At 35.8% G+C, this 20,794-nt stretch overlaps 1 protein-coding gene across 2 annotated transcripts in view; it reads left to right on the top strand.

The window, feature by feature from the left end:
• Positions 1-20,794, top strand: part of NUDCD1 (NudC domain containing 1) — a 51,885-nt gene that overhangs the window by 17,573 nt on the left and 13,518 nt on the right. For both annotated transcript variants that reach the window (XM_068933133.1, XM_009667674.2), the window contains exons 4-8: positions 2,053-2,236; positions 4,179-4,364; positions 8,509-8,722; positions 15,162-15,306; positions 18,857-18,982. In XM_068933133.1, the coding sequence (XP_068789234.1) occupies positions 2,053-2,236; positions 4,179-4,364; positions 8,509-8,722; positions 15,162-15,306; positions 18,857-18,982 (855 nt within the window). The remainder of the gene's footprint in view (positions 1-2,052; positions 2,237-4,178; positions 4,365-8,508; positions 8,723-15,161; positions 15,307-18,856; positions 18,983-20,794) is intronic.

Raw genomic sequence — 20,794 nt, 5'->3', positions numbered from 1 at the left:
TTTTTTTTTAAGAACCAGTTCCCCTTTCCCTGTTCTTACGAGTCTGTCTAGGGTTTTCCCCCTCATCGCTGTTTATTGTGTATTAGTTCAACTCTCCAGTAGAATAAAAAAAATTGCCTGAAATTACCTTCAACCAAACTAAAAGCTGGTTTTGTTCTCAAGTTAGGTGATTTGTAGATGGCATAATGTTTGTCTGTGCTGGTGTAATGGTGCTTGAAATATTGAACGTTTAGTTTGCCCCAATTTAAAATGTGTCCAAAGGAACTAGAATAAATCATAAAACACAATTGTTGATGAGAAAGCTTTGATAAGGAGCTCTAGGGATTATCTAGGCCTGTACTAAGCACAGGTAATGTAAGCAACAGTATTTCCAGGACTTTTTTCTGATGAAAATTTTCATGCTGTGTGCTTAGCTTTGGAAAATTACTGGTGCTTAATATCTTCACTTAAAACTATCAGTTGTCCATATCAAAGTGATCTTATTAATACTGATAATGGTATTGGTTATCCTGCTTGGATAAAGTAAATGTAATTAAGTTATGGTTGTTTATACCTAATCTATTATGAATTTTTTGGTCTGTGGTCACTGCCTCTGTTTTTGTGAAGGAGGAACCTAGTGTAGGGCTCTCATATTTGGTATGCAATTTTTTCCTAAGTTTCCTAAGCGGTAAAGGAGTTTTCAGCATTGGCGGGAACTCAAATTTCTGTCCTGATATGGAAGACTTCAGCATGAGGGAGCAGCACTTCCCTTACATCTTTTGAAAGTTCACTTACTAGGGAACCAGTCGTGTTCTTTAGTTGGATTTGGTGATTGGTAGTAAATACCACCTGGTTTTTATTCTGTTCTACGTGACAGTACTGATCCATAAGAAGTCAAGCTGCAACAAGAGCTGTCTGTGTAACAAAAACATGAAATTTCCATACTGAAGGTCTGTCACCACTCTAAATTTGCCTTTTGAGAACTTAAACCGTACCTTGATTGCCCAATGGTTTACAGTGATGGTTCACCCCACAGATTTCAGTTTTCAGTAACACCAGCTAGATTGAGCTTATGCTCATTCAGGCACTGCAACTTGAATTCCTTTTCACTTATTCTTTGATGTTCAAATATTAATAGTGTAGCAGATGAAGAATGTTTTATTATTTCTTATCCTCTGTTGTTCGGATTTTTTTTTAGCATCTTGAGGTTTTTGCTGAATGAGTGCTTTTTGAGAGAAGCTGAAATGCAAAGTTTCTAGAATTAAAACTTCCAGCTATAGATACCTAGTGCTGAATATCTGAAGTTAGAAGACTTGCAGCCCTTCTGTATGACGTGATTCCATGTTTACGGTGGTGCCTAGTAACCTTTTAATGTAACAGTGTTATTTACCAAATCGGCATATCTAGTCTCATCCAAATTGGAATGGACTTTTCCAAACCCTCTACATAAAAATTCAAAATATTCTAACTCTAGCACCTCCTGAACCTGAATATCATACTTTTTCATTAATTGTGGGTTTTTGTTTGTTACTATCTTTCATCAAACTTTTTAGAAAAGAAAGTTTGAATCCCTTTTAAAGGTATTGGCTGAATCAGGAAATGTGATTCCTCACCCTGTGTCAAGGTCTACAGAGACTCTCAGGATGGTGAGATGCCTAGGGAGCATCCTCTGTGCAACATCTACATTTTCGTCTTGAGTGCAAAACTGCTTTCCCCAGTTGATGTGCTGTCTTTACAGATCTTGGTCTGTTCATCAGTTGTTGTTCCTCTGCGTACTGTAGTACTAAACAGTCATAATGCTGATATTGCTGTGGCTCTTTGCGTAATGGGCCCTTTTGATGATTTTTGTAATACAAAGAGTAATAAAAGCATTTCAGAGCACTATCTTGATAGCCAAGGAAAAAGGAACCAGAAATGGATGACCCTCGTTGCATATTGGCAGAGGGGTTTGAGGAAAGCAAACTTTCAGTGCTTTGACGTTCAATCAAGACTTTCATTGCTTTCTGAGGAACAGAAAGTAGCAAAATCGTCTCATTTTGACTGACTGACTTTTTACAACTTTCTGTCTTCTAGATTGTGTTTAATGAAGAGCTAGGCAGTCCATTTACTATAGCACACAGTGTTTCATTTGTAAAATCTGATATACATTCAGTAGCTGTGCTGTTGCTTAGAGTAGAAAAAGATGAACTGGACACAAAAGGAAGTGGATTTCATATTTCCCTGGAATGGGTTACAATTGCAGAGATGAGCAAAGAGGGTAAGTGTTTTAGTGGTGGGTAATGTGAATAAATTTCAATCATGCTTTCATTCTCAGCCCTAAGAGTTGTTCATTTCTCAGTTTCTGTCCCCTAAAACTGTAATGAAGGTTTTTCTGTAGGTAATTTTTTCTTCTATTCTGAGATAAAGTTGTGAGTTACAGACCTACATTATGACAAATATTTTGAAGCCAGGAAGAAGTAAATTCATACATGTGTATGCTTAAGGTAATTAGAAGACAAGATAAGAACTTGATTTTATGATACTATGATGTGTAACTTCATCTGGTAAAAACAAGATTATACAAACCTAATTCTAATAAATGTTTGTTGTACTTCTCAAACATTATATAATTGGATATATATAATTGGATATATATATTTTTATTCTCTAACAGTGGCCTGGAACTGGAATTAGTATGTGACAAGTATAAGAATTGTAACATAGAAAGTGAATAATAGATGTTCTAGCTTTTCCCACAATAAAATAGTGTGAAGGCATCCCATTAATTTTAGATCAACACATTAATAATGTTAACTAGTGCATTAAGACCTATTAATATATTGTCCTAATAAGATCTGGCAAAGAGTAATTTAGCTGTTCAATATGACCATTTACATTAAATGTAATAGTTTTCCTAAGGAATATAGGAGCTTCTGTTTCAGAATATGATTTAAAGATTTGTGAATTAAAGTAATTTACCCTTTTAGGGAAGACTGTGATGTGATCTCTTTCATTATCTTCCAAAAAATCTGCTTTGGTTACTGATAAAAACAAGATCTATAGCTATTTGTATTAAAGTAGTTAATTGCATATTGAGATGTTACTGTCAAAATGTTGCTTGGCCTCCTGCATGTACCATATGAATAGGAGATTGCGGAGAGGCTTTGTTCTCATAATCTGCTTTAGAAACCTGGGGCAATGGAAATTCTTGTAAAAGAGCAAGAAATCCACATGGGATTATCTTAGGCTTTTGTGGCCAGCTTGGCAGGAGAAACCTCTGAATGTTACTAGATATATCTTGTAAGAAAAATTAAGCTGGCGATACTGACAGTCTAGAATTTAAGACCAAAGCTTAGAGAGAGCACTAACACAAACTCAAATATTATACTTTGCAAGTAGTATGGTTTTTGTTTTTTTTCCTACCATGATAATCTGGTGTTGTCTAATGTCTGCTAATAAATTCCCTTTTTTTTTTTCTCAGTTATGTTCTGGTTAGAAGGACAGTAAGCTCCTCTAACGAAGAGATTAAACATATATTTGTATTACTGTAAATAATTCCTAGAGTTAATTTATTTTATCATCTGTGAGAATTTTAACACATTTTTAGTTATTTGCTGAAAATTTGTTGTTTGTATAATCTCTTGTTATTACAAATTGACTACTGAGAACTCCTCGCACAGTTAGATTCTAATGAAAAAAGAAGAACTTGTCACCTTGCGTATGTTTTAAGTCATTAATGCTTGTGGATTTGGGAGCACAGTGCAGAAAGGCGTGAACCTTGAGGCCAGGGATTTACAACCAGGACACCTCCTTTGAAGGCTCCTGTTTTACAGAAGGTGAAGAAATGGACGTTTTCCATTGTGCATAAAGTGTGAATACAAGCCATTTCAGTGTTTCTCAAGTTTGTACTGCAACTCCAAAAGTGTTTGGAACAGAGTTTTTTGTAGAGGAGCTGTAAATGGTTGTGTGAATTGCTGGATTAGGTGTGAGTGAAGAGGACCTTGTAAGAAAAAAAGACAATGTTTAGATTAATTTAGGATCTGTGTACATAACAAACCGTGGCTAAAAAACATAAAAGAAATTTCTTTTTGAACTACATTACTGTGATTTAACTGGTAGGATTTCATAGTTTTAAGTGTAATGGGTTTATTTTATAATAATTCTTCTCCTCTAGAAAAATATTACTCTTCAGAGATATTTTTGGTCTTTTCATTTTATAGGTGATCATAGATATGAGATCTTCAAAAGGAGAGTTTTACAAGGAAAATCAGTCCCTCATTATGCAGCAATAGAACCAAGTGGGGATGGTTTAATGATTCTCTCCTACAAACCATTCAAATTTATGCAACATGAGGAAGACAAGTTAGAAGAAAATGTTGATGGAAAAGTAACAAATGAAAAGAAAGGTAAAACTTAGCTGGCGGATTTTGACAGGCTGCTTTTTCTGTTTTGACTAAATAAATAGCTCATGAGTTTAGCCTCTATTCAGAAACTTTAGCAGTGAATGTTTATCTTAGCATCTACTTTCCAGAAAAAGTGAAGAAGAAAAAAAAAAAAAGTCAAGTTGGTGTCTTTAAGACATTTATTTTCTTCCTTGGAAGCTGTATTGTGCATAAACCTATTTGAGAAGTTTTTCTGGATGGGAGACACAAGCATACATGTTTCCTTAGGATAAAGAATATTTTGAAAACAGAGCTATAATAAGGATCTGCTAGAAGGTGAGTTGCTGAGAAAGGTAGTCCTGCTACCTAAATTTAGGCATCTAGCTCAGTCTTCCTAGATGAGTCAGGGGAGTGTGAGGCAACGTAGCGTCCTCCAGAAAGCTCTCTTATGTGTCCATTACTCAAACTTTTTTTTTTTTTTTTCCCAAAAAGCCAATTTTAGGAGTGGAAATCGTATAAAAGGTTATCTCTACTCTAGCAGGAAACTAATTCAGAAAGATTAATAAACTTTGGCAAGAGACATCTATAGTTTTCTTTGCTGGGATCAAAACAAAATGAAGTGAATAAAAACCTATTAAAAATGCAAACAACCCTTAGCGTATTTATCCAGTTACATTGTGTTGTTATTTCAGATTTGACTTTTCCTTCTGAATATAAGAAATCAATTAATAAAGTAGTCTTAACTGAATGATACTAGCACAATCCTTGCCCACGGTACAAAAATCTCTTAGGAAAACAGTGCAAAACAATCACAGTTTTGACGAGAACGTACTAATATATTCTGTGCTGTGGTATTGTACATATAATTGCATTATAATTGTATTAAGGATAGTCTGTGTTTATGAATCTTGACAAAGCAAAGTAGTTCTTTGGTGCAGTGAACACCATGGTGCAATGTCTACGCTATTGTCACTTGAATTAGCTAGTTCAAGGCTGAGGGGTTTTAAGAGCTTCTCTGCTTGTGTACTAGGTATGTTTAAAGGAGAAACTCAATAAGGAGTATTATATGGCTCTTGGCATAGTTCATTTCATGCATATGTGGAAATATGATGCTGCCAAAGCCTAGAAAGACTGTCTCTAACTGGGTGGAGTACTTTTGGTAGCAATATCTTTTCTGCTGTTGCAAGAATCTAATGACAGTGAAAGTACTGAAACCTGAACTCCTAGTTAGAGGAAAGTGTAATACTCGTAGTGAGAATTTGTCTTCTGAGACGCCTAATCTGGGCCATAGTTTTAGTTGCATGTTTATTTAAAACTGGAGGTAAAATAAATAAATAGTGAAACAAGATGTGCTGGCAATGGAACTCTCATTTTTTATAGGTATTTGCAACGATGTGTGAAGATGTATTAATTTGGTTATGTTGCACACCAGTACTTTGGCTTTTTCTTGACACGTGTTCCACACATACTTGACAATTTGTAAGAAGGCCGTCTTGATGACAGCTTAGGGAAAAAAATCTAATTTTTTTTTTTGTATGGTCCTCTGTTCTTATAAACTAGAATTTTTTAATATCAAATACAGTCCACGTCAGAGTTTAGAATTTTGAAGGCTGTTGCATCTCTTAAGTTGATAGTTTTTGGGGAGTATATATGTAGCATCTGTGACTGATCCATTACAAACAGGAAACTCATGGTAACAAGCAACCTTGCAACAGTCCTTCAAGAGTCCCTGTTGCTGACATCAAGCTTTGATCAACTAAATCTCGTGTTGTGTTTTGACAATTTGAGAGCTTCCAAAACATTTCAAAGACAGATTCCATCCATATTGCTTTAGTTCTCGTCTAAATAGAAAGTTAAGATGTAAAAGACTGCTCTTCAGAAAATGAATACATCTGCAGTAATGTTTTGGTGACTAGCAGTGCACGGCCCAATCATGCTGTCAGAGCATTCCTTTTGTACTTACGTATAAATACTTTATAACTTATTTTGAAAGATCAGTTCTTTCAGCCGTTTAATAGCTGAGATGGACGTTATGCAGGTTCTGGAACGAGGAGAGAATGTAAAGCGTTGCCTCTAGGCCAACAGTTCTATTTCAGCTCCTTCAGCGAAGGCAAACACAGACTACTTGCTCTCCTAGGACCATTTCTGTTGAATGGTCGTTATAGCTTCTAGTAAAAGAGCTGAGGAAAAAATATTTGTGTTTCTGAATGGCAAATACTTCTCAGCTCACAGCAGCTTGTCAATATCGCTACATCCAGTTATGGTTTTATTGTAGAGGTATATTTTGTAACTCATTGCCCGAGTAGGTGCTAGAAAGTTGCCTCTGTGTACTACAATTCTTTAAGCCATCCAATGCCAGAATCTTCCAGTCCTTCTGTTATCAGTGCCTTCAGTAATAATGATCAGAAGTAGAGTATTTGCGTAAAACTTCATTCATGAAATGTAAATTCCTCTGTTTGCCAATGAATGCCTTGGTGATATTGGCGGTAAGTATAGGCCATAAAATACATGGAAGACTTGCTCTTCTGCCGTACTGGTATAGAGAGATCTTGATGCCTTTATGTTTCCTAATGCAATGTTAAGGCATTACAAAGGACTTTCACATAAGCATTGCATAAGTGGAGAACAGTTTGACTTTTATGCAAATTGTGGTGATGGCTATTCCAAGGTCTGCAGACTGTGAAGACATCTTTCATCCTTTAAGAAAGGAGTATGCGCCCTGTCCCCACAGCAAATGTGTGCAAGGTCCAAAACAGACTCTGCAAGGGCCAAGTTCTCTGCTTTAGAGAGCCTCTCTTGTTGCCTACTTACCTGCTTTCCCAGAAAGCAGAGTACAAATAATTTGCCTTGGCATCCTTGCTTTAGGATCTGATCAGTCTATTAGCATAGCTTCCAGTACTGTTTTCGGTGAAGTCTTTATGTGGCTTTGCATGCAGAGAGACAAATACTGTGCCCCTTAGAGCTTGAATGCTGACCACGTAATGGGTATGCACAGGAACCTTCCCACGGAGGTACAGAATATGCTTAGAGAAAATACGGCTTTTCTTAAGTTGCTTGTATCTTCCTGTGTGTCCTCTCTCTATTTGAAGGCCATAGTTTTCTTGTGCAAAATAGCTGTTAAGTACTTCGAGAACTTTTTTGTTTGAAGGGAAAGCCAATTTGATATTTCTTCTTCTTAAAACTTGAATCTGAAGTTGTCTAACAACGCTTGGCTGTCAAGATTTTTAGCTATCCGTTGTAAGTGAGATTAAATTTGTATATCAGGGTCTTTTTTTATGTGTTATTGCACAAGGAAAAGTTAGCGTTAAGAATCTTCCCAGGAATCATAGGCAGCATGATCTCTATCCTACTGCCAATTTTCTTTTTCCAGTTATGTAAAAATAGGATTAAACTAGACTATCAGGCAGAAGCTAAATGTAGCACTTTTAACATCTGGTTATTCCTGTGTCTTTTTTTTTTTTTTTTCCTGGATTGATTAAGAGTGTCAGATACAGATTACCTGGAGGCATACTGAAAAAGAGAAAGGAATTGCAGAACACAGCCATTGAGTTTCTGGGAGACTGTGATTTATATTTGCTGTTTGTGCAATCCTCCTTTTCTGAACATTTAGTATAGAAACTAAAATGCTATTGTGGTCATTTTATTCTTACTGTCCTCTGTTATGAGATATGAGAGGGTAAACAGGAAGTAGCCATAATCCTGGCAGGAAAGACTGTACAGGAAGGTGTGGAGTCTGTCTGTGCCTGTAGAACACACATGCAGCGTATGTCATAAATCACAAATACCCTAGATTAATTCCAAATTTTTGGAAAGGCAATTTGGAACATGCCAAACCTTTTTAATTCTGTAACACGTTGGTACATTTAAATACATTTTTGTTACCAATTTCATTATGTTACAATAATTTTAGAATGATATTTAATGTATATTGTGTAACTCTATCCACACATTTGAGTGCGGACGTAAATTAGTGTCCCTTGTGTGGACAACAATGAAGTCAATTGCTAAAAAATTGTTTCTCCGTTATATAGGCAGAATAACTTTTATGGACATTGATCGGAGTTAACTTCCATTCTTCCTCAAATTTCCCTATATCTCCCGACATTGCATGCTGTAGAATCCAAGGTAGTATTTGTAATCTGCTTTGTGTTTTTCTGTACATTTCCAGTTGTAGACCCTCTCTATTACTGGCAGCAGACTGAAGATGACTTGACGATAACAGTTCACATTCCTCAAGATATCGTTAAGGATGACATAAAAGTACAGTTTTCTCCTAATAACATATGTGTTACACTGAAAGACCAGCCTCCTTTGATGGAAGGAACCCTCTATTCATCTGTGGACCATGAAAGCTGCACGTGGATAATTAGAGAGAACAAAAGGTGTTGTATATGTTTTGTATATGTATATGTTTTTACTTTTACCACTGACAGGAACTGATTTGAAAATTGAAAGGGATGATCACCGTATCTCTTGACTTCTGGCGTCTCTGGGAATGGACTCATTTAATGCTAGACTCCACATCCCTCCTTGCAAGGATAAGAGGAACAGCAGTTGTTTTTTAGAATGTTATTTCTTTAGCTAACCATAAAAGTAATCCCCTCTTACAGTTACTTGATTATAAGCTATATAACCAGCTGTTTTCTGCAGTAGAGAACAGCATTTTCAAACTACTAATTCTTTTAATTTATTTTAATTCCTCTTACTTAAAATGAAAAGGCATTGTGTGTACCTCTGTGTGTCCTGACAACTATCCCTATATCTGACCATCAAATGCAAGACTTTGTTGCTGAGCTCTTAAGCAGAGTTCTTACCAATGTATCCTAATGTTACAATTTTTAATTATAACCTTCTCATACTGTTTTCATGTGTTTTGCCGACATTTATTGGCAGCCAGAGTTAATGTGGTCTTTTAAAGTTTTCCGTTGCCTATCCAAAATAATAATTTACGGTGTGAGCTACTGGAGATTTGTCCCTGTGCATACATATAGTACTACCTGCTTTTATTCTCTCTGAGAAGAATCTTTTCTACTCGCTTCTGGTTGGTCATGCTACAAAAGTGAATAGGTAAACCACTAAGTGACTTTGATAAAGACAGTTTATGATATGATATAGGTTTTTTTTTTTTAATGATATAGTTTTCCCTGAAATTTTAGGGCTGATTAGCCTGATTTCTACCCTGTGGCTTGTGTTAATCATTTCTCTTCTACTTCTGCTTTCCACAAACAGAAGCTTTTGATTTTCTACTAGTGTAACAGATAAATTCTTCAGTCTGGTTTAATTACAAATTTCTTATTATTTTTCTCATTCGTGTGCACGATGCAAAATAATTCTGTGTGAACTTATGCGGTAGACCTCAACTAGATAATGTTCAAGGTTTTATTCAAGAAGCAAGTGTGAGTAGTTATTTGTCGTTTTTTTCGTCATTCTTTTTTTTCTTTCAAAAATGAAAACACCAAAAAATAAAAGATAGAATTCAGGATTCCCTAAACCTTAGTCAAATTTACTTTTTCATTCCAAAAATTGTTAATTCTAGAATTTTAATTTTCTGGTAGAGTTTTACCAACTAGTGTTAGATATTTTAATTTAGCTTTCTGCATGCATTCTTTATATTGTTATTAGACCATTTTCTTTGCGGCAATTAAAAGGTGCAGTGGTCACATATATGCACTATATGTTTAGTTCTACCTTGTAGGACTAAATTAAGAGCGTTGAATGCTTATGTATAATGCTGCTGAACATATTGGTCTTGATCCTGCTACTGAAAAGAGGCTTTGGAAGTTTCTGCTCATCTTTCGCAGCTGCACTTCCCATTGTGCTACTTGGTCAGAACTGCTAGAACTGAAGCACCATCTCAGTGGTTCAAAGGAAGACTTCAGTACTGCCAAATGAAATGCCCTGTGAGCGCTATGAAGAACAAGTAGTCGTTTCACACTTAATAATCTTGTTCATCTTTTTTTTTTTTTTTTTTTTTTTACCCTAAGCCTGTATTATTTTGAAAAATCTGTATTATTTTGAAAAATACTTTGGAATTTTTACAACTTCTTGTCAGTTATACTAGTGGTTTGGTTTTGTTTTGTTGTGGGGGCCAGGGGTGGGTGTTGAAAGTCCAGAAAATAGAAGGTAAAACATTTTATTTTTAGGAGCTTTGGGATCACATCTTAAATACTTCCCAAACTTTGGAAAGTTCATACATTTTAGACTCTTAAGTTAGTGCCTCATTTATTTAACTGAGGAACATGCATCACTTATCTGAAAGTCTAATGCAGAGCTCTTAGAATTTCACATTGGGACTTGTGCACAAGTCCACGGCTATCAAATTCTGATAGATGTAATCTTGCCACAAGATAGAGTCGTCCAGAATCCTCAGGTATTCATTGTAATATGTATGAATCTAGCCACACAAATGTTTATTATTTACAAGTAAAGTATTCTAACTAATTCTAGCCTTCTATAAAGCTGATATTTATTGTAGCCTTAGATAATATCCCACCTTTTATAATTAATTTGTGATCAGAAGAGGAGTTCAGGGTAGTAGGTACACCAAAATGCAGATAGTTTAATAAGAATGAACTTAGATGGATGTTTTTCATTGTTTGTTACAGTATTAAATTTCTGGGGTTTATTTATTTATTTTTAATTTAATAAAGGCCATATTAGGCTTCAGGTTGAAAAGTTAACCTTTTTAAATGGCTACCTTTAGTACCCTTTTTAAGCTGTAAGAGGTATTTGTTCTGGTTCACTTGAAAAAGTGAACCTTGAGAAACTGGGAAGTTTTTAAAGATGCACAAAAGGTACAACTTTCTATTTGTTTTATTTTCTTAAATTTTTCAGAAGATTATTCTACCTTTAGTGAACTGAACTGAGAAGTTAGGCTACTAGTGGGAATCGTGATAAGAAAATAAGATACAAATTGCAAGAGGCGGATGGGTGAAATTGTGACAGAATAGTATAAAACAAAAAGAAGACAAATAATTCCCTTTTAGGGTTAATTCTATTCTGGAAGAGTCTTATGACTTTATTCATGAAAGAAGGAAGGGAAAAAATGTTGCTTATCTCTGAAATTGTAGCAACGAGCACTTAAGATTTGGTTTTTTTAATGCTATTTGTCAATAACTCATGAAGAAACCAAATACTGCTGTGAGGCAGGTACGTGCAGTTTTCACTCAACTATTAGTCTTTATGAACCTTCATTTTCTGATGAAGCAGATACCTCTACAGAAAAACATGACAATACCATGTAATTAAATCTTGATTTCTCCCACCTTTGTTTTCAGACCAAATAAGACTATGCCTGGAGTGATCTGCTCCTATTTTGTGTAGTTCTGTGACATGTAATCGTGGTTGGAGACTGGAAGCACGTTGTGTTGAGCTGTCTGTAAATGCAGAACCACAGGCTCAGTCTTGAACCAAAGACATGATTTAGACTTAAGATAGGGAATGGGGGAAAGTATACCAGCTGATGGGTGAAATGTAAGGAAATGAGACAATATGTAAAACTGTGCTATGAGTTTCATTCCTCAAATGTGGTTCATAATGGAATTTGTGTTAGGTCTTCTACAAGTATAAGAAAAGCAATGAGATGTGCCAGTATATCATACATATTTGGACATTTACTGCTTTTGCTTTCTCCTAGGATAAAGTAATGAGCCACTATTTATTGAAACAAGCAGGTTTGGTTAAATGGTTGCTTAAAGATTAATTTCCGGGTATGGTATCATCATGTGAAACAATTAAGAAGAGAGGAGTTGTTTCTATGGAAATAGAGGTATTTCCTTTCAATTAGATAAAATAAAGTTGTATCACTGGGAAAATTTTGCACTTACTCTGTGATAAAGAAGGGCACAAATGCAGCAAAACGTGAATTTACCTACAACACTAAACATTTATTTTATTGAGTACAACAAACATGCTAAATTTAAGGATCAAGAGATTTTTTTCTATTAAGGAAGTTCCTAGTTTATTAATGGCAACAGTATACCTCCTGGACATGGGGAAAAACTTGCATTAGTTGTGTCAGTTTCCAAGGAATTCTGAAATGTCTTCTGTTGGTCACTACTTAGCCTCTTGTTTTTTTTAGTGCTCTTAAAATCTAATATGGTTTTACTTTTGCAGCACTGAAGTTCTGAAAAATACAGAGATTAATGAAAATTGTGACCGAGTACCAAATGCAGTGTTTTTTAATTGCACTACAATCCCCTTTGCCTTTCAACAAAGAAACTAAACTTGTCAGTGAAAGACTTTGAATTCTTATTTATTGACCTTTTTTACTTTTTGAGCTTTCTTTGATTAACAATCGCCAAATATTTGCTCCAAAAAAAAAAAAGACAATTGATAGACATTCCAAATAATGTAGTACTGCAAAACTGTCGTTTTTGCTGTGCATCTAGCACAGAATATGATTCTGTTAGAGGCAGTGATTTCTTCTAAAGAGAAAGCGTCCCCTTGAGCATGCACTTTTCTTGGAAATCTTGCTTTTGATACCAGTGATTTGAGACTGGATTCTTTGCAAAAGAATCTTTCAGTCTATCTTCTTAGCTTTGCCTTGTAATCAGCGTTCTCTCTTGTTTTTACCTTTTTTCCTGTAGATTTATTACTATTTTTACAGTTTAGTTTTTCTGAATACAATATATTGTAATCAAGCTTACAGGCAAATTATTTTTTACTGTTTACCAGATAATGTCTTAGAGCAGGGCGAGTGGTTTCATTAATCTCCTTCCCTTTTCAGTACCAAATATGTGATTTACAACAGTGTATACACTTTAATATTCTGTCTGAAAGCCCCAGATCAACAGGTTATTTCAATGTATGTGTAGGGTTTTTTTTGTGTAGTTTTAGGCTGTCCTTAGGTCTCCATTAGGCACGTTTGGCGCACATCTGCAGAGCTTGCGGTTTAGTTTCCTCTGAAAGGTTTTGAGATGCACAGACTTTCATTCTGTAAACCGTAATCAGCATGCAGTAAGTGGGGAGAATACAGGTTTGTTTCAGAGGCACAGTAATGTTTCCAGCCATAACGTTAAGGAAAATATGGCCATCTGCACAGAGATTTTGAGAAGACTCAGTGAGAATTCTGTGTATATAGACTTTATGTTAAGTGCAGCTTTTTGACACTGTCAGGTCTGAGTATCAAGTACCAAAAAGAAAAGAACAACTGATGTTTTCAAATTATGACTTTTAAATACATATATTTTTCCCCATGATTTCCCAGGTGTGGAAATAGGAGAGAAGGTGGTTGTGCGTTTGAGATGTTATGTCTCCTGATAGTTTTGCTTATTGCTGCGTATGTGATACATACGGTAGAAGTTACTCATTCCGTTATGTTGTTTTAAAATACAAAATATCAAAAGAGCATAGTACTGACTTTGGGCTGCTTAAATAAGCTTGATGTCAGTATTACATTAATGCGTTGTTTGAACTTCTATGTGAAGTATATAGGTGTACACTTTATGAGACTTGGAGACTTAAACCAGACTGAAGTCTGATTACATATTGTAATAAAAGAACTAGCATGACATTTTCTGCAAGACATTTCCAATTGAAATTTTGTATAGTTTTTTTTTGATAAATGTGTTTTCATTGGGAATATCCACATCAAAAATTTTGTCTTTTTTTTCAGAAAGTAGCTCCATAAAACATAAAATAAGCTTTTGGAGAATAATTTTGAATAGTAGGTTATACTAGTATAATATATTAAAATACAATATTTCAGTTGTTGGGTATTATATTCCTGTGGCAAATAACTTGGAGGTTTTAAGCTAATTACCAAGTGGATAACCGAGCATGAATCTCAGGCTGCTATTTTAATGCAAAAGGTATGATCCATAAATAATAATTACCGATTTAGATGTAGTAAGTTGCACTTAGTTCTTAATGTTAATACTGCAGTACCACTTAAAATCTACTGAACAAAAATCTCAAACACATTACAAATATCTTTTATAAAATTATGCTACTTCTAATGCCAATTTAACTGCTTTAGTTAATAAATGACAGTGATTTAGAGTTCATCAAATAGTTATTGCTATGATGCAGTAGGTAGTAACTTAGCAGGTTTTCCTACTCTGTCGGCTAAAAAAATTGACGTTATAGAGCTTGCTGAAAGTGCATTTAATAAATTTAACTCTCACTGCATCGTTGCACGCATATGTAGGTCTAATGCAGCAATTACCAGGAACGATGGTATTGGTGCATCAGGTTATAAGTCCCTAGATTTTTTTTTTTTTTTAAGTCATGAGTTTTATTTTTAAATTCCCTTTTTTACAGGTTACAGAAATTAAACCTCTTCTGAAATATAACTTCAGGTGTACAGTGTAGGTAACTAACTGTGTTGCAGTATTTTTGAGGGGTATCAAACACAAATATTTTTGCCCTAGATGATGTACAAAGCTAGTGCACACTGAAGCAGCCATACCATTAAGTACTTAATAGGTTTCAAATAAACCTTTGTAGTGAAACTGAGTGTGCCTTTGAATAGGTTTCTTAACAAGAGCTCTTCTACAGTAATTAAAGTATTTTAATAACTCCTTCAGATGAAACCTCATTTAAATTGAAAACGCTGAGGACTTTTATATGAATACATTTTTATGGTGTTTAGGCATTTAGAGATCACTTGTCCTTAATCTGATTTACTTTAGAATATTCTCCTTTACAACAGTTTATTTGGTGAATTAAATCCTAATAGTTGCTGTTATGTTTTTCCTGTTGTTAATTCAGCTTGGAGCGAAGTGTTCAAATCTACCTTTAGAGCTTTTGACTGTCATCTTGAGAAAAAGATGCAAGATTTTCATCTACTTTTCTTTCCATCTCCTGTTTGCGTTTTAGTTTGGAAATTTCTCTAATTAAGAAAAGTGAGGGACCCCAGTGGCCAGAGCTAATAGTTGGTGACACAAGAGGGGAATTCATTATGGATCCTTCCCAACGCTCTGCGATGGCTGAGTGCCTGATGCATCTTACCTCTGAAGTAATGGTAAGAAATTGAAAGTAAAACATTCAAACTTCTTGCAGGTTTGCGCGTTGTCTTTTCTTGATATTCTGACTCCCACTTCATTGACGTGACACAGCTTTTCAGTTGTGTGCTGTTCAGAATACTAATGCTGCCTTCCTTTTTAACTGAAATTGTTGACAAACAATAATGGCGCTAGAGAGTTGTGAATAAACTCTGAGCTGGAATAATATCTTCGTGAGCAGCTGAATTGATCTTAGATGATAGTGTCTGTGCAACAACAGTCTGATTAAATGTTGAAAATAAATTTCATTCCCATCACTTAAGATCTGGCAGTTTTCAAACAGTTCAGTGTTTTTGAACAATGTCTCTTTCTTGTGATGCCTTTTGATAAAGCAAGATTGTGTATCAGAAAGAATAACAAAAGCAAACAAAAGAATTATTCACATCCCTTAAACGTAAATACTGGACTGGCAAATTGCTAACCAAGATAAAAATTCAGTTCTCAAGTTTGGTTAATAGCCTTTTAGGTCAAAATGGGCTCCTGTGAAAATGTTATCTATTTAAGGTCTCTAAATCCTAAGAATGTCAGCCAGGTGTTTTAGAAGGTCTTCTAATCCTGTTCTAAAAGAAAATAAATATATGTTACTGGGAGTGCTCCACAGCCTTTATTAATAAGTCTGCTATTGGTTAACTTTATGTAGTGTTAAATATGATTTGTTTCGATTCTGATTTTTTTTTTCTTCTCTTGTCTCCAAGCAGTGGATCTTTTTATATGTTTTTTTTTTCTTCCTTTGTCTACAGTGTTTATTTACGTTGCTACTCCTTGCTTACAAACACAGAAACAACCACTAGGATTCCCCCTTGATCTTCTTTTTGTTTTGGTACATAGATTGAATGCTCCAATATCTTGTTATTTAATATGCTTTCCAATCCTCTTATTCTCTTGGCTGTCTCCTGAATCTTGGATTTTCATAAACTGTGAACATAAAATCTAAAGATGGTATTCCAGCAGTCATTGAACCTGTACCAAATTCAGGAATAGCAGGAAGTAGGTGTATATGTACCCATCAGCACTTACTATTTTTTAAGTCTGTTGTAATGTTTATAAACTGAAATATTTTAGCATGGGGTGAATTGTGAATGTTACCTATTATTTTCTGGTCACTGTAGTTAGTAGAAACTCTGAGCCAGTGTTTTAACTGTGTAGATACTTTGGAAGGATGAGTTTGACCTATTGAAAATGAAGAAGTTTCATTGAAATTACAAGCAGTGAGTTTTAAAGGTTGTTTATCAATAAGTTAGAAATATTTTTTTATTGCCTTCCTGGGGATACTGTACTTGGCTTATATTGACTGTGAGTGTAAATGAGATTTTTTTTTAAAGGAAAATTTAAGAAAACATAAGCATGAATTTTCTGGCATTTTTATTATACAGGGAGCCTTTGTTTAAAACAAAACAAAATAAAATGCCATTTTAACGGCTGCTTGCTTGATGCTTCCCCTTTTATTTTAATTAGAAAGTGGCATCTCATATAAAACCTTGTGAAGTGTGGCTCCCTATGGATCTTGATTTATTAGCTTTGGATTATTACTTTTTTGAAAGAGGCTGAAAGAAGTGTTATTCAAATAAATTCTATTTAGTGATTAAATTGATTTCCCCTCACCTCCAATCTGTAGGCGAGATATTGTAGTACATGTTTTGAAAGGTTTCATTAATAACTTTGAATTGCCTTTGAGTTACTTTTGCAACTCGTGTACTGATTTCTCCTTCTTTCCTCTCCCCCCCGACCCCCAGCTTTTAAGGTTGTGTGCAATTTTAGCATCTTTTAAGCATCTAAATAAACCTATGCCTTGGCAACTGTTCATTTGAGTAAATATTATTGTGATGCCTTTTGTTTTGTGCTATTTTGTTACAGTGGAACTTTGTCTACATGTGTATAGTAGAAACATAGGTTCTTTTTGATGTTATCAACTGCTTATGGTAATGCTGTTTACCTGGAATATTTTTTTTTTTTTTTAAACAACCCAACAGAACATTTTATTAAATTGATTCATTTAATTTTGGGGGCTGAATTCCATGGTTGATAGAAGGTTTATGTTTGTTTATAGATCATTATTGAGATATCCTTGTCAACAGTATAAATCAAACTTAAAATTTATAAGTGAGAGAGGAATTTTTAAATCCATGTATTTACAAACAAGTGATTCAGCCATTGAGAAATGGTTTTTTTTTTTGCACATGAAACTTGAAAAGACATGATAAACTAGTTATAATTTTAGTTTCTGTAATATCAATAAAGGTTAAATGTGATACTATTTGTGAGATGGTAGTGGTTCTTTTCCTCCCAGTAAACCAGAGGCCATAAAGAATGCTTAACAGAGAAGAGATGAACCCCTAAGTCTAGCCTCCCAAAAGACAAGCACTCTGCTTTGAGTCCTGTGTATTAGCCTACAATGTATGTCACTTAGCCTTTCCCGTTTCCTTTTTTTTTTTTTTTTTCTGTAGTCAGGTATAGGACATTTCTTTATATTATCTCTTCAAGTATGTGGGATTTTTTTTAGCTTAAATTGTCTTAGTGCTTAAAAGTTTTGTCCTACATTTCCTTTAGTTTGTGGCCTGAGCCAAAATAAAAGTTACTAATAATCAGAGTTGATGAAATGGATGAAGAAATGAGTGTATGACCTGAAGAACTCTTCCCTCCCAGACCAGTTGAATGTTAGTGCCCTGTCTTATTTCTCCTTGTGCATTTGATCTCAACTTTCAGATTACGCTAGTTGTCAAGATGATGTCTTGTTTCTTTTATGCAGGAAGCACCATTAATTTAGAACGGATAAAGGAGGAGTACGCTTTTGCCTTCTGTTAAATAAACGTTGCTTTTCATTATTATCATGACATTGATTCATTAGATATACCAAAATGTAGCATAAGTTGCTTGTCATTACCAGAAATAATTTTCAAAACATCTCCTTTAAATCCATACAGTAGTGTTATGTCTTGATCTCAAATTATTAGTAGTAGTGATGTTTTTCCTTTCTTTGGCTTTTGGAATGACAAAATACAGGGGCACTTTTTTCTTGTTTTTAGAACATCGAGAAATATGCATAACACATTATTAATTTTAAGTGGTTATTAGTAAAGCTGAAAGGAGGAATGTATTTAGAGCTACTTATACAGTGAATGAATCCATTTTTTTCTAGCACTTCAATGACAATCTGTAAGAAACTTATTTTTATGTAAAGTTGCTTGACCTGTGTAGGTTTTGAGGATCATCTGCTCTTTCTACTTACAGAAGGGAATCTATTGTCCACGTTCTACTGGCTTATATTCCTTTCCTTAAGCTGAAATAGGTTTTATTGTACTTAGCACCCATGGCGTCCTTCACAAGAGAAGTGGTTGTATTCATTGCAGATAAGTGCATAATAGTTTGGATCTTTAAGTATGAAAGGATATGCAGATGATTACATTGTCACTCTTACTTTTCTATTAAACTTTTTTTGCTGTGGAAAGGAATTGATAAATATATTTTGAGTAGTTTGGATTTTCACTATATCTCGTTATCTTTTTGTTTCAGAATCCAAACCCAGACAAAGAAAACCCACCTTGTAATGCACAAGAACTAGAGGAATGTGATGCTTTTCTTGAAGATAGCGCAAGTTTGTGCAGATTTGATGGTGATACCTTGAAAGTTACTCATGTAGTAAGTGCTACAAAATACTACAAAAGTATTGTAAAATATGTTTTCAAATATGAAAGTGGAGTTATTTTATCAGAACAAAAATCTATGCAAATTCTTGAAACGAAAGACAACCAAATTTCTTCTGTAATATAAAAATTGCAGTGACAACATAAATTATCAGGCAGTATATATAAATTATATATACAGATTATCAGCCAATATATATATATCCCTCATTATTGTTTTAATGTAAAATAAGGCTTTTATCTTGATTTTAAAAAAAATCTAAAATAATTTCACAAATGAGCCGTTCAGAAAAGCAGAGAAATTTCAGCACAGCTCCCAGAGGCAGCCAAGAGATGCAGCAGTTTGCGCAGTTCTTGCAGAAGGGCGCAAAGACAGGTCTGATAACGTTCTTCAAACCATCACAAATGTCCTCAGCAATGGTGGTGACCTGCCGCAGGCTCGGTCCCAATCAGCCATTGGAGCAGCTGTTCCTGCGATATCAGAGGCTTTGACCCAGACGGAGCTTTGGAAGCGGGACAAGACTCTGCAAGTCTTGGGCTGCAGGGACTACCTGGGGCTTCTTGGGGAAGCTGGGGCTGATGGTCATCTTACCTGCAGGAGGTGCACAGCGCCAGAGAGAATAAGGAAAATGGACCAGGACTTCTCTGAGACTCTGCAGCTTCAGGAGCCTGAACTTCCAACAGTAGTAGAGGGCAGGCAGAGTCAGTGCCTACTGGGTCAGAAGGTGGAAACTCTCCCAGTGGTGAAGGGCTGGAAGCTGATGACATCTGGCCCCAGGAGGAGGGCTCCTGCTCCACTGGAAAACCTGCAACTTCAGAATAGGTCCACTCCCCTTGTAGCTGACGGGGAGCTGGGAACACTCTCAAACAGAGCTTCTGTGCCAGCTGAACCTCCTCTACACAGGAGCACCAGGAGGAAGCAGTGAGCATTAGTGGTGGGAGACTCTTTGCTGCAGAGGATGGAGGCCCCCATCTGCCAGCCTGACCAGCCATCTAGGAAGGTTTGCTCCTTGCCGGAGCTCACTTTGGGGATGTCATGCAGAGGCTGCCAAGGCTTGTCGTGCCTTCGGATGACTACCTGCGACTGCTCTTCTATGTGGTCACCAACAGTACTGCCAGGGGAGACCTAGAGAGTATGAAATGTGACTGCTACTAATGGTCAAGGTCATGGGGGTCAGGTGATGTTCACCATCCTGCCAGTGAGGGGGAAGGGCCTCAGGAGGACTGAAGAGATCCTGCGGGTCAGCAGTTGGTTGCGCAGCTGGTGTTGACAACAGGATTTTGGTTTCTATGACCATGGGACCCTCTCCAAGGACTGACAACTGCTTGGAACAGATGGAATCCACTTGACAGAGTGGGGCAAAAATATATTTAACCACAGACTGGCCAACCTCGGAAGGAGGGAATTAAGCTAGAAATGATGGGGGAGGGGGAGAATGACCAATGAGCAGGTAAGGAAGTGATGGATGGAGTTAGCGACCAAAGGGTCTGGGGTGATATAATCAGAATGCACCTCTTAATCAACAAAATGTGTCTGAAGTGGAATCACCCAAGTGATAACACCAGCATGCCTCTCTGAAATGCCTGTACAGTAGTGCATGCAGCATGGGAAAATAACAGGAGGATGAGAAGTTTGTGCAATTACAGGACTATAATCTCATTGGGATCGCAGAGATGTGTTGGGATGGCTCACACAACTGGAGTGCTGCGCTGGGTGGATACAGGCTTTTTAGGAAGGACAGGCTGGGCAGGTGGGGAGTGAAGAGTTGCACTTGATGTGAGAGAGCAACTAAAATGAGCTCTGCCC

The sequence above is a fragment of the Struthio camelus genome, chromosome 2 (genome assembly GCF_040807025.1).
Source record: "Struthio camelus isolate bStrCam1 chromosome 2, bStrCam1.hap1, whole genome shotgun sequence".
Lineage (NCBI taxonomy): Eukaryota > Metazoa > Chordata > Aves > Struthioniformes > Struthionidae > Struthio > Struthio camelus.
Note: the sequence above shows the minus strand (reverse complement) of the source record. Positions and strands in the feature narration are given on the sequence as shown.